This window comes from Drosophila biarmipes, chromosome 2L (assembly GCF_025231255.1).
Source record: "Drosophila biarmipes strain raj3 chromosome 2L, RU_DBia_V1.1, whole genome shotgun sequence".
Classification (NCBI taxonomy): domain Eukaryota; kingdom Metazoa; phylum Arthropoda; class Insecta; order Diptera; family Drosophilidae; genus Drosophila; species Drosophila biarmipes.
Genome location: NC_066612.1, coordinates 16,154,949 through 16,169,886, shown reverse-complemented (window position 1 = coordinate 16,169,886; position 14,938 = coordinate 16,154,949). Strand labels below are relative to the sequence as shown.

At 40.7% G+C, this 14,938-nt stretch overlaps 1 protein-coding gene across 1 annotated transcript in view; it reads left to right on the top strand.

The window, feature by feature from the left end:
* Positions 1-14,938, top strand: part of LOC108033865 (putative neural-cadherin 2) — a 116,138-nt gene that overhangs the window by 37,580 nt on the left and 63,620 nt on the right. Inside the window, exon 4 of the mRNA XM_017108507.3 lies at positions 2,988-3,688. Within this exon, the coding sequence (XP_016963996.1) occupies positions 3,634-3,688 (55 nt within the window). The 5' untranslated portion in view covers positions 2,988-3,633. The remainder of the gene's footprint in view (positions 1-2,987; positions 3,689-14,938) is intronic.

Below are 14,938 nucleotides of genomic sequence, written 5' to 3'. Positions count from 1 at the left end.
CAGTGACTATTGCACTGCTCCGCAGCACCGCAGCACCACCCACTGGAAAGAACCACCCAAAACACCCGGCACCACAATCATAAAGAATCATGGAGAGAAATTGTTGAGCATAGTCGTCATATCTAGCCCATAACTCATGCTTTGTCCTCGTGTTCCACGAATCTGTCTGGAGCCCCTGCCACGCCCCTATCTGCTGACACGCCCCCCGTCCAGTCCCACGCCACGCCTTAATCTGTAGTCGCATTTGGATTTTAGGTTTTCGTTTTGGTTTGGGCTTGGGGTTGGGTTTGGCACTGGTTTCGTTGACGTGACGTGACACTGGAGTTTTAGCCTGGTTGGCCAATGACAATGACTCGTCATGTCTTCCGCAGAAACATGAGATGCTACTCTTAACCGTCTAGTCTGCTTTTTTCAACAGCCAGATGTCGATCCAGATGTATATCCATACATATATGTATATATATATGAACCGCACTGTATGGAGATGATACGTGGATGGCTAAAAGCGCGTGCCATGGCTTACACGTGTCAGTGGTCATGTCAATTGTCCGAATGAAGTGCAAGTTTACTTCGTCCCATGTGAAAATTTGAGACACTCACCGTCAGACTCCTGGCATTGATTTCCAACTGTGGATGAGCTCAATTGAAACGCGTTGGGGTGATCTGATGGGTTTCAGTGGCAGTTATGCATTTAGAAAATTGTGGCTTATAACTGCTAAGGAGTCATGGAGTCATTTATTTATGGATAACATTTAAAGTAAACTAGGAAAAGAAAAAATACTTAGAATTTAAGTCTTTAATAGCGCATATATAGTATTTAAATAAAGAAATTATTTATATTCTTTGAATAGACTAATATATATTTTGAATAGAACCTGTAAATGTCATATTATTCATTTAATTTCAAGCATTTCATACTATTTTCTCTGTGTAATTGTCGCAATCAAAGTTTCACTAACTCGAGCTAGTTGGTGAAATTTTGATTAAATAGAGTTCACCGCTAATTAGGTAACCTAATAGGGACTATGATGATGAGACGCCAATAAGGTCGCAGATGATGCTAATCAGGGTGATGCAGCAGCTTCCTCTGGGAAATTGGGCACTACAGAGAACATGTTGAGCACTAATAACTTGTGATTTATAGCAGGAGATTAACTTTCACCCCTGGCATGCCTGCTTAAAAGGGTGTTAAGTTGCTACCAGTTCGATCAAAGTTTTCCCCGAAAGTCGGTGTGTGGAGCTGGGAAAGTTTCCGCGTCTTATTCGAATGGATGGGGATAGTATTTGATAAATGAAGCATGCTAATCCGAGGTGTTTAGTTTGTTTAGACAGGCTTGTGAATTAGTAAAACAATTAATTTCACGAGATATTATAAGAACTATATTAGGAATTAAAAATGCGACATCGGTATGCCATAGTTAGATTTTACTACCATGTTGAGTAATGATTCTATTCATCATCTTGTAGGATTACTCTTCTCTTTCGTGCAGCATAAACAGAAAGAAACCCTCTTAAAGCGACAAACACTTGGCATAATAACTGGCAGCATTTGCATCTTTTCCAAAACATAATGACAATGTCGGTCCCCGACCCTTCGGTGATTTCTAAACTGTCTTTTGTTGTGCAAAGCTCACAAAAAAAGGACTGGAAAATGAGGGAAAACAGGGAAGCGTGCATGGAGTGCAAGATAAGTCCCTGCTTTATCCATCCCCCTCGCACTCTGCTCATTGTGAAAACGCCACAATGCACAATTTTTACGCGCTCTACTTCATAAATTAAATAGCAACCGTCCTCTGTGCGTCTGAGTGTGTGCGATCCCTCCACACATGGAAGCCGGGAGGAGCCCACAGAGGCAGTTTTATTGTCTTTGCGGTTGTTAGAAAACAAAACGTCAAGAAAAGTAATTCATGGCTCAAAGAGACGGGAGGCGAAAACCCCGGACGAGACTAGACTACAACCCAAATGCATCGAAGCCTACAAAGTCTTCGAAACCCTCTTCTAGTATCGATATCCTTATTATAGTCCAGTTGGCAACGAAGTCGTGGTCTAAAAAATTGTTTTATTTAAAATTCAAAGTGTACACATCAAAACATATACAGCTCTTTCTTCTAAGACCAGAACACCACTTATTAAATAAAACTTTTTAGTTTACAAAACATGGTTGTCGCAAATTAAGGGTACTTAGAAAATGTGCAATCTGCGTGGGCCTTAAAAATATGCCACACAAAGTAATACTTAAGTGGCAATTAAATTGCGGACAATATTAATGACGCCTTGGCATAATAACAGCTCATCTGGCAGTTAAAATTTAGGGCTACATTTTCGGGTCGGTAAAGTTGTTTCCTCGAGTTTATGACACCTTTATGGCGAGTAAACGAAGCCAAAATGACAACAATAAATGCAATATAAGCTCTCCTTTTTTATTGGCCTGACTTCGGTGAGCCGGGGGCAAATTTCCCAGCTTTATTTAATATATTAATTATGGGACGGCTACTGTTTAACTCATTTGCTCTTTTGCCTGTTTGCCACGCAAATATGCACAGCACCACTTTAAATGTGGGATGAAAAAATGTGTCACAATTATTCAATTTCGCTTTTATGTGCTTGCATTTATTGCATTTTTAATCGCACTTAATATTTCAGTTTGTCGCGCTTCGTGTCTGCGCTGGCCTGTTATTATTTTCTTCTGTTCAATATTTATTATGCCAATAATTTGTGTGATGTTCGCCTGAAACTGGGCTTACAATAATTCATTGACACTGGAGGGGAATGTAAATACCGAGTTAATGTAGCAATTCCTTTCCTTTTTGTGATCTAATTAAGCCACGTAATTTTAATTAAAAATGCGCCCAAAGGGCTTAAATATTTGAATATTAAAGTAGGGTAGATTTTTTTAAACAATATTAAACAGGATCCACCAAGTCCTTTGCTGGGAGCCCAAATAAGCAAATCTAATCTTCATGTTTTTGCCATTTCTTCTTTTGCAGAGATCAGAACAACTTAAGCTGGATTCAATGGGAAGCTCAAAATCGCAATAATTGACAAATCCAGTTAAAAACTGTCCAATTCCCCAAAAGCGAACACAAAACCGGCAGTAAAAATAACTTAAAGTCCAGGCCAAAAGAGTAGGGCAAGAAACAAGGGAGACTGAGTCCTAAAATTGGCCCAGAAAATTGCATAAAATTGCAACTAGCCAACGGGAAGCGGAGAAGTGACAGGGAGAGATACGACGACGATAGCCAAAGGACGCAGACCGGATAAATCCGAACGGGGTCAGTCATTTAGTGCACGATTGCAGCCCAGACCAACGAACTGAAAGTTTAATTGCCTCTGTTATTCGAAAAGGGAGCAGGAAAGCGGGAAAGGCAAGAAAAGCAGTCCAGGCGAATGCAACAATTAAAACCAAAAAGTTTTGGACAAGATGCTGCTGCCCACGCCGTGGCGACAACAAATCCCAACTGCTGAGCACATCCATCGACAGCCCATCCGAGCCTAAGATCCTGTGCAGAATCAAGGATACGACTGGCGCACAATCCTTCGAGCGAAAGAAACGGACTGAGACTGAGAGCAAGAAAGGGGGAGAAAGCACGCTGGCGAGTGGCGGGGCTTTTAAATCGTCTGCTTCTAATTTGAATGGACTCAGCCGCATTCGACATTCAAATGCATATTTGGAAACTTTTGTTAATTGGTAAGTGCCAGCCCGTGTTATTTTATGCTTGATGAAAACGAAAACTTGACCAGTCCCAGCTATCTTCTGCAGGCCCTCATAAAGTTGCACTTGAAAAATAGATAAAAACCAAGAGTCATTTAAGTAAACTTAATTATGAAAAATCACCAATAAATTAACGTGTTAAATATTCAAATTTTTAGCCGAAGATCACTTTTAAAGACGCTTTTAGTTCTTGGTATATTTACTATTTTCTTTTTACTACTTTAAATTTGGCAACGTGTATATATAAAACACGTAAAGGGAAAATCTGAATGCTAATTCCGAACTTTCAACGCGCAGCGCTTCTTGAAAAAAGGGCAAAAGAAAATAGATAAAAACATATTACAACGATAGCAAAATGCTCTGTAAAAATAAGAACCTTCTTTGCAATTTAATACTTATAAATAGGAACTCCCAAATATTCAGTCCCTTCGAAGCGCTTCCCAAATTTACAAGTGCCTTTAGTGAGGGCACAGATAAAAAAATCCAGGAGATAGGCAACTTTTTTGAATAAAGGGTTAAAAGCTGCCGCTCTCATATTTCTGTTTTTTCTTCGCCTTTTCCTTTTTTCTGTTCATATTTAACTTGGCCAAAGAGTTTTTTCCCGCCGAGTGGAACATTTTTTGTGCGCAACCCCCTCACTTCTTGAGCATTTCAGCAAGGCTGGTTTAAATAGTACTTTCACCTACTTTCTTTCCAGTTAAAGTTGTTGAGGGTTAACCCGCGGGAATAGACTCTCCTCCATGGCAGCCAGAGAGTTTTTAATTATGAAGCAGCATCTCCGGGGTGAATCTGCGGGCGTTTAGTTAACTTGTATTTTCAAGTTTATTAGAAAACAGAAGTTTGCATTACGAAACTCGCTGGAGAAGTACCAGATGCTCAGCGGCTTGGAAATTCATTTGCTGCACTAAAGTCCATTGCAGGCCAATTGGTTACCCTTATTTTAGGATATTTCAATCAAAACCTCGAATTTTTCAAAATATTTATCAAAGGAATTATAGAATAAAAGGTAATTACTCTTGAAATAAATTGGAAACGGCTCTAAAGTATCATAGTTGTAGCTTCGACTAATAATTAATAAAAATATTGCCTTTCAAAAACAAATATATTTACCAAAATAATTATTGCAAGAAACCTAATTATCTTTAAAAAACATTTAAAATGGCGTTCGAATATCTAATTACTTCTAAAAACACTTAAAATTATCTGTGCGAACCTGTTCATTTTTAAAGTGTACTGAAAAGGGGAGCTCCCAGCCCCAGCTTGAGTAATGCAACTACTCCCCACTTCCGAAATTAATTTGATGCACTTGGATGAAACTTTCAGTTGCGATTGCCATCCAATTGCCTCGCCATATTAACAGGCAATCAACTTTGATTAATATCGAGCACAAAGCGCTTGCCTCTCGATTCAAGTTCAATTTCAATTTGTGGCCCGCATTTTCCGTGCCAGAGCAATTGCATTTTTCCTCCTCCGGGGCACTTTTCCCTTCAAGTTTGGAACTTTGACATGAGGACTTGCAGCACTTAATAAAGTTATTTATCTAGCCCAGAGTCTGCAGTTTAGCCCGAGGTAAAGAGCATGTGCGTTGAGGTGATTGATGACATCGATAAGTTTTTATAAATTGCAACCGCTTGGGGCGGACATCCAAGTCACTTCTTATATACATTAGAGAGATAAGCCGGCCTTAGCTCTGGCATCTTGGCAGTTACTCTAAATTGCGCATACTAAAATCTGCATGAACTGGCAGAATAAATGGTAATTTCAGTCCCTCACATTCCGTTGCATAATTACGCCATCGCCGCTGATTTCGACCCCCATTAAAAGTCAACTGCACTTGAGACTTACTTTGGCTGACCACACACCGCCGGCAAAAAAGGAGTTCGCGGCGAAAAAGTGGGTAATACAGAAATAAAACTGCTAAAACTTTGCGCCAAATACTTAATGAGTGGCTCATAAAAATTTCCATATATATGCAAGTGAGGTGGGCGGGGGCCAAAACACAAATGTCAGACACAAACAGAAACCTCAACAATTAAACTTTGACTGGACTCTACAAACTGGCAGACCAAACTGTTTTATAATGTATAAAGGGTTTCTGGCACTGCCAAAACAAAGTCACTGCAAATTGCTCACCCAACTCGGCCAGCCGGGTTATTCAAGTGAACAGCTGCTCAAGATCCGACTGCTACCAACTAACGAGAGCCTTTGTGGCCCAGACGTGTGGTTTTACTTCAAGACAATATTTACCAAAAAACTTAAAAGACTTTGGAGTTTCGATAAGAAGTATAGCTAACTTTCTAGGTTCTATGGACTATTCTTTTTCAACATTTACTATACTATATTTGCTTCTCTGCACACCTGCCTCAATAAATTAAAAGGAACAAAATTCAACAAAAAAACCCTGCTAATTTACTTTAAATACTTAAGACCGTCTGAAATGTGGTGAAAATCCGCAAGTCTCCAGAAAAGCTTTATGACAGGACTGAACGAAGGATGCTGTTCTTCTATAAAAGCTGTCCCTTCAAATGCAGAATGTATAAGACTTTTTCAAAAGCTTTTATGGTACACCTCCTTTTAAATCATATGCTATAAATCATTGGTATACTAGTATAATATACTACATTTATAGAATTCTTATTTTAAATAAATAGTATAGAATAACTTTAGAATAGAATACACTTTCGAAAAAAATCTTATATTCCTTAGTTCCATAAAACGACCGAAAATGTTGTCCTCGAAAAGCTTTCGAATATAAGGGATATTTTCTCGACTCATACCGCAATAAGTTTTATAGAAGAGTTTTTTGAAACCATTCACCTAAAGTGTTTGTAAAATCATTTGCATTGATAAAAACCCCTTTATTTATTCCAAGTATTTTCATTTATAGAAAATCGCAAAGTGTTATACAAAATATTATAAGGGAGAAGCAACTTGCTAAGAGAACTTCCAAGTGTCATGTGAGGAGTAAGAAATAAATTAATTTTTGAAGTCATATGACACCACCCACACCACATATTGAAATTCTTGCAACCCCAACGAAATGTAAAGCTAACTCAATTGCAAATGGATGCCAACTTCGCACGTCGCACTTAAGCAGCATTATTCAATTTAGCCGTCACAAATGTCATCCGTAATAGAGACAAACTCAAAAGGCAAGAAAGTCGCCGAGCACTGTGGCAATAATACAAACAAATTAGAAATTACGATGAGACAGAGATGACATCCGAAGGGCGGAAGGGGTCCAAGGGGCAGATAGGGGTTAAGCCGTGCCAACTAACCCGCAAAACCATTCTGAATGTTAGCACCGAAGATAAGAGCAGCTACTACAAGTACAACTGCGGCTCCGGGTGGAAGAACAAACTGTGGCCCGGAGGGGAAAGCCAGCTTAAAACTATAATTTGTAGGTTGTTGCAGTCTGGCAGAGCCACAAACACACTCGTGTGTGCGTGCTGCACAGTGAAAAAAATGCTGCCTACATTAATATCAAATAATTTTGAGGTATTCGGGTTAAGGAGTCTCACAAAAATATAAACACTAATTCACAAATTTTATTAACAATATTTCGTATTGTAGAAATATAAGGAAATAAAATATCTGTGCTCTGATATACACGCTTTAAGTATAGTATGCTTTTGGGTGTAAGGAATGAGCTATAAGGAATATATATTTTTATGGTAATTTTAAAAATATAGCATATCGGTTTCTTTAAGTATGACAAATTTGGAAATTAAATGTAACGTTTTTCCTCGTGTACTTACATGAGTGTCTGGGGTTTTTATTATTGTGGCTTCATTTGCAATGCACAAAGAGAGCGGGCAGGGGAGTTAGAGTTAGGGAGGCAGAGGCAGGCAGATGCGTGGCAAGTTAGCGACCGCATCTGAAATGAAAAATCTCAAGCACAGGCTACACATGGCAACAAATTTGAGGAAAAACAGGCGGGCTGCGATCCCAAGAAGGGACAACACTTGTGGCTTTTCACTCACACTCACACGAGCAGTAGTTGCGGGTGCTAAAATGGCCACAGCCACAATTTGTGTTGTCACGAAGTAAATGTTGACACTTGACATAGACAAATACAAATACACGCACACAGTCACACCAGAACGCACACATTCAAAGGAGAAAGGGAGAGAAAGTGAAAAAAGAGTTGCCAGCTATCCCGTTAGGAGTTTGTTTTATGCTTCCGCACACTTGACATTACCCTGCCATTGCACATCCTCCCCCAACGCCCATGTGTCACCCTTCTGGTGCTTCCCTCTTTTTTGGTCCTCTTGCTTCGTTTTTGTAAGGGGTAGCAGGGTTATTTGAAAAGTAAGCAAAGAGGACAGAGGAATAATCAAATTAATAGGGAATGCGCAAATTGCTTGGCCTTAATTGCTTTCCGTTCTCCCTTGCATGGTCACACTAAGCATTCATTGCTTAAATTGCTTTTTATCAGACTTGGTCACACTTTTAGTTCAAAGATGGTAGAACTCTGAATATTAGATATGCAATGCAAAGTTTCAACTAGATTAAGTTGTAGTCTTTCTTTTGTTTAAAAAACTTTACCTTAAAGCCTTACAAAACAAGTATATCCAGAATTTGTTATTGGATCTAAAACCTTATTTTTATACTGCATATCAGAAATTATTTTCCAGGGTATTCCCCAATGACTTTTGCACCCAACCCAGATAGTTTATTTGGATAAGAATCGCTGCCCAGCCCCACCCACCTCTTTATTGTCGTTCGTGCCTTTATTCAATTTTACTTTGACTGCTAAGCTCCCTCAAACACCCAACCGCCCAATCTTTACCCCACCCATCCACCCACGACGCGCTTAGTTGCCACTACTTGGGGAGGCATCCTACCCCTGTCACTCCCTATAAAACCCCTATAGAGCCCCTGCCACCCCGGGCACCCTGCTCGTGACACTCTCTGATAGCAAATTATTACAGTCTGATGAGTTCGTCCTGCTGATGAATGAATGCGAAGCCAATAAATTGTGCTCTGGGCCAAAGATACTGGACCGTTTTTTGTTTTTCCTGTGCCGCTTCGTCTCTTTTTTATGGAGCGAGGGACAGGAATCTTGTTATACTCAAAGTATGGGTCACATCAATTTGTTTGCTTTATTTAAGTTTCTGTTTTGATAAAAATTGTTTGCATACTTTGTCAAGTCAGCTGCCTCTTCTCTCATATTTGATTGTTTGTCCATGCATTATGGACTCCTCGGCTGGGGACAATATTTTCACAGGACAAGGGACTGCTGACCCCCAGGCTGCTCTGTACATACCTAACAAAACTTAATTTAATTTATCTTTGAATTTCCGAATTAACCACGTGCATAACTCAGGTCCAAAGGCAAAAGTCAAACCAAAAGCAAGGACCGCAAATGAGCGGGCCTTCGGTTGTGCCAAAATATGTTCAAAGAAATTAATTACGCCGGTGGAGAGCGGAAAAGGGGTTGCTCGAGGGCACATACCTGAGTCTCCTTATTGGCCCTAAAATGCGGTAAGTGGGCAAATGCATTCCAACTGCTTCACTCGGCCTCCCCCTCCGTAATCCCTGCAAAATAAACTACCTTGCGGTTCAAAGTTGATGCCCGGAAACTTTTGGGAATGCCTCGCGTCCGCAAGTTAATTAAAGTGCTTTATATCCTGTTGAGGAATCCGTGCACTTGGCATTTTATCTTCAGGTTCTTGGCTTTTCGGCTGTCGAAACGGGTTGTTCCTATCTTCAGCATGTTTAACCATCTGTAACTTAAGAAAAATATTTTATTTTTGGATTTAAGGTTCAATATAAGCCAAGCAACAATGCCACAGGATTACTCCTGGACCTTTGATAGATTAATTCGATTACGTATACGCCGCGTTGCGCTCGAAATTCGCGACAAAGGCATAATTTGCGGTGGCATTAAGTTGAAATGAATCGACTCAATGTTGAGTGCCACAGTTCAGGCGGCAAACAAGGCGCAGTGAAAAACTTTAATGCGACAATTTGCAGCTGCCACAAAGACGGCGAGAACAAGGGAGTCGGCCAGAGAGAAAGGCGGAGTTGTGGGCGGGGAGACACGAGAAAACTGGCAGAGAAAAGTTGCAGCTGGGAAAGCCGGGAAAGCGAGGCGGAAGCAAAACTTGCCGGCAACTTGCTGACTTCTCTGGATGAAAATGAAGTTGAAAAACCAGCGAGGAACCAGAGATTTTCAGTCATAACCCGTAATGATTGCAAGAGTTTTTGATTGTGACAAGGAAGACAAACACACACCGAGCTAAATCTGGGCAGACAAACACATATATTCGGCTAAACGATGATAAATGTCCAGGCAGGCGACACGAATTTGTCAGGACCCCGAAAATAGTTTCTGATCAAGATCTTATTTGCCATTTTTAGGGTGCCTGCGTGCGAGGGCATAGAAACTGTGAATTAACTTGCTTTTGGGGCGGCAACATTTGTCTATAATATCAAAATAGCCCCTGGCCGGCAGTGCTAAAATTAAATAAATATTTATGCACAGCCCCAAATCAAATCGCAGGATGACAAGTAGCAGCTGTCAAAGCAACTGCGAAGGCTTTTATTGCCACGGCCATCGGACCTCCGTCGGATGTTCGTGCTCTTTTACCTGGTTGTCATTTGCGGAGGAAGTGCCAGATGACTTCCTCTGGCTGGACCACATCCTGCGCTTTCCATCTTTACCATACTTTTCATTGTTTGCAGTAACCTTTTGTATGGGTCGGGTTTCTTTGGGCGAGCTTAGTGATGCACAGGGAAAAATGGGTGTCCTTCTGTTTTGAAAACATCTTTAGCTTGCTGTAAAAAGATATTTAATAGCATTCTAATCTGTATTGATCTAAACAAACCAAATTATTACTTTTCAATTAAATCCATTTTTTGTCAATAAATTAACAAAAAAAGCATACAATTTGAAATCTTATTTTGATTATTTTCGATATTTAATCATTTTTTCCAGTTTGTCTTATTGTCTCGCTCATTTCCCGATTCCCTTTTCTACGTCCTACCAGCCCTCTAGTTATTTAAGCCAGCACTTATTTAATTTTCATGCAAAGTTGATGGCTGCTGAAAAAGTTTCGACTGCCTTTGTTTAGCGAAAGTTAAAGTTAAACTGTCTTCAGCTCGAAAGCCAAACAGTTTGCCTGGGCTTTGGAGATTCCAGTACGCAAAGTTGCTGGTGCTTTCTGTGTGTTTCTGGCTGCTCTTGGCAGCGGCTTCCTTTGACACAAGTCGGTGGATCCTTTGGCCTCATCCCCGAGGCGAGATTGCTGTGCTCCTTCGCTTACTTGTGGCTGGCCATCTTTGGGGCCAAGTTTTCATTATGCTTGCATAATTGAATTCCTTTCGGAGGTCAACAAGTTGTTGAGCAGCGCATAAATGCGAAAATTATTGGTCGAGATTAAGAGATTGTGGGCGATTCAATTTAATTATGAATTCTAGTTACTTATTCATGTGGGCTTCGGATTACATTTTACTTTCTTGTTGCCGATGAGGTTGGTAAATTATTTAACAGTACAAAATATAACAATACAAAATGAGAAAATAATATTGATTCATCAAAAGGTAAATTTAGTTAACAATGGAAATTAAGAAAATTTCTTCATCAAGCTGAAAAATTTGTTGTCACAAAAATTAACAAACATTTTAACATGTTGCTGGTTAATTTAGCACACCCTTGGTTGAATTTCAGAGGAATATTTATGCTGCCCCCATGTTTGTCCATCAAAATATTAGCATAAATATTTTCCAAATTTGATATGGCGCACACACATGCCAGCTGTGAGCTTTTCCCTTGTTGCATGCCATATTTGCATTTTGCTTTTAATTTTCCCGCTGCATATTTACATAGTTTCCAGGCATTCGAAGAGCGTGCCTGATTAGGCTCCTCATTTGGTATTTACGATAGTAAATAATGCAATTTTAAGGTCTTAGTTTATGGCAATTTATGCACCTCATTATTATAATCGAGGCGAAAAGGTATAAAGTGCAGGCACTTTTTCTCGCAATTTGTCACGTTTTCACAGGGGACGGATGGCCTTTTCCCCATCAAGGCCGTCTTTGGTTGCTAACGAGTGTCAGCTGCGGCGGCGAAATCTTTGAGATTCATGTTCGGCATGCAAACGATGTCACAAAGCGCCGCCTGCCAAGATATTTGCCTTGACGAGCGTGTGTCAAGCTGGGTGAAATCCTTTGGCACTGCAAAATCGAATTTTGTCTCTTGTGGATTAAGCTTTAAGCCGGGAAGACGGGGAAATTGTGGCCGAGTTTCTGGGTTCACTGCACCCGCACATGAGAGCCAGTGCGAGTGCCTGGCAGAGCAGGGTCCTTTATTTCAATTCACTGCTGCGTAAAACGCGGAGCAGTTAAATGCCTTGAAATATACAACAGCAATTTGTCAGAGTGTGCGAGAGCCAGAGACAAATAAACAACAATTCATTTGTTCGAAAAGAATAGATGCGAGCAGAGTGCACTCAGAAAATTAGTTCTAAGTTAATTGAAATTAACTACTTAAAAGCTGGCACTAAGATAAGCCACCTAAGTAAAGGTCTATTGAACTCCCACCTAAATCTTTGTAAATATGTCATCTCAGTCAGGACTTGATATACCATATCACTTTTCTTAAGCACTTATGTAAGTAATGTAGAGATAATATTTTGTAAACATCTTTTTCCAAGTGCAGTATAAGTTCGAGGGCATTTATTCAACGCACTCACTCATGCAGCTGTTGTGTTACTTTGCGAGCCATGGCAACCCTGGCTTAGTGCATTTTGCGGCCGACTGTACTCGTACTCCCCCATCATTCATATGTAGCGTCATGCCATTGGCATTTATCTTCGTTCTTAACCGGCCATTGTTCCCTAGTCTTTTGTGGGTTGATTTGTACTGAAAATAGATGGGCAGACGGGACATGTTAATGCGTCGGAAAGTTGACAATCTACCTGGGCGCAAGCTCGCCCCCTTTTAGGATTGGTGTATTGACCACATCTTTGGTCATTTTGTAATAGTAAACCTCGTTCCAGTGCTCAATGCCTATTGTCATTAGGGGAACGCATTCGAATAGTAAGTGCATGTCTGTGACCGTATAACGACGGCCCAAAGACTACAATACGGAGCCTCTACGGCATTTTTCCATCATATCGCCGGAACATTTTCCTCCCAACTCCCGTTCGGCAAGTTAATTGAAATTTAGAGCTCTCGAAATTAACTTTTCAATTATGCCTCCGCAATCGAATTCTGTACAGAGTCCCAGCCCATGGCTGCTTTTAATGTTTGCCAGTGCTGCATTGGCGAGTTTATAGCATGTTACATGTGCTTTATGTCGGCAGTGTTGTCGCTGTTTCTGCAGCTCATGCACGGATAGAAAGTAAATTTAATAATTTTAATATTTCTTACAGAAAGTTGGTTAAATTATAAAAATTTTTTATAAAGTCAAAAGACAAAAAGGATTGTACAGCTAGTTACCTTGACAAAAGTCTTAACGAATTTCTCAAAATCTTTTTTATTTTATTAACTCATTTATATTTTAATATATTTAAAAATGAATGAATATTTTTTGTTATGATGGAAACACTAAGGAAGTAACTAGTTTATGGTTTTCAGAAGTGCTTGTGATGTCAGGCCATCCAAAATTCGTTCAGTGTACCCTAAGTGATCGCAACCAAGTCCATTACCATCTGAACGGCTTTCCGTGCGTCGGGTACTGTACTGCTCCGTTGTTGGTGGACAACATGTTGACAACAATAACAACGAGTGCATACATGCCTCGTTGCAGAAATTATAGACATAAAAGCTATGTGCCTGCCATCCTGCTCGGGCACACATCCTGCTAAAATATCGTTCTACTCGGCCAGAGCTGACATGACAGTAACTTCAGTTGCAATGCCAACAACGCCGGCAACGGCAACATGGAGAACAAAACTGTTGCACTGTCTTTGCTGCAGAATGACATTCATAGGTGGTTCGAGGAGGGGCAGCATTTTGGCCCAAACGGGGGGATAAAAATTGCATTTATGCATGTGACGTGTTGCTCGCCCCGACACGCCAGCAATTTGGCACAGAAAAACGGGGTAAAAGGGGCCGAAATGTTTTGGGCAAAAGCGGAGGCGAAGTTTTCGGCTCCTGCGTCGGAGATTTTCCTGTCATTGGTGACCGCACCGCATAGTCCGGCAGCTAACAAAAAATTAAGCTGCACAATGCAGCTGACACTTTGAATGCAACGGCAGGTGGCTGTCAAATGGTCACTTCAAATCCCTGGGGTGCAACTCATAAAACTCAAAAGCCAGTGAGTAAAATCTTTTCCCTATAAAGGGGTTATCGAAATGAAGTATGTTTAACAACACTTTTACCTTTTTGTTATACAAAATACATTTTGTCAGTGATGTAAATATAATAAAATCTGTACCTTCTCTTACAAATGAAATCTTAAATAATTAGCTTTTTAATTTAAGATTGGCTTTTCCTTTAGTTGCTTACACTTGGAGTGGATTTTTCTGCTGAAAAACCTCCAATAAATTCTCTTAATGAGAAACAACCAGAACAAATCCCGAAAAACTCTCTCTTTTTGCCCCCCTATGCTAAGTGTTTTTTCCGCCGAGATTAAAGCCCTCGGAAAAAGCGTTAAAAAAAGGTGAAAAAGCACTCCAGTGCCCGAAGCACTTGAAGTGGACGTGGACTGCATCAATGCAGGACGTGCAGATCGGGCCCCAAATATAAATTCCTGCACTTTTTGGGGTCAGCGGGATAATGCCGATGGGCGTGGCAGCTGCCTCTAACGCACATGTGCCAGTAATTTACATGCCTGTCTATTTGCCGGCGCTTGGAGGTCGCTGGCTGTCAGGACACTGGTGAGAAAGACGGATGAATGGGTGGTTCGGGGAGGGGCTTCGGAATTTGTGAAAACTAAAAGGAAAAGCGGGGAAAATGCCAGGGTAGGGGGAAGGAGGCACAGGCGGAGAAAGCGGCAAAAAATTGGACATGTAAAATTCGCCAGAAAGACGCCCATTGCCGATGCAAAAGGCAACCTTCAAAACAGTTGCATGCATTTTTCAATTTTAGAATGACGAGGCGATGGTTTATGCGCCACACCCCCTTTCCCGAACCGCCCCCTTTTCCCGCACTTGCATGCAGGCGTTGGTTTTTCTGCTGGCTTAAAATTTCACCGCATGACATTCATCATAGAGCAGGACCATTTCGACCCCCAGCTGTGTGGGATGGGTTAAGGCCGCCACTGCTTTTTCGCCC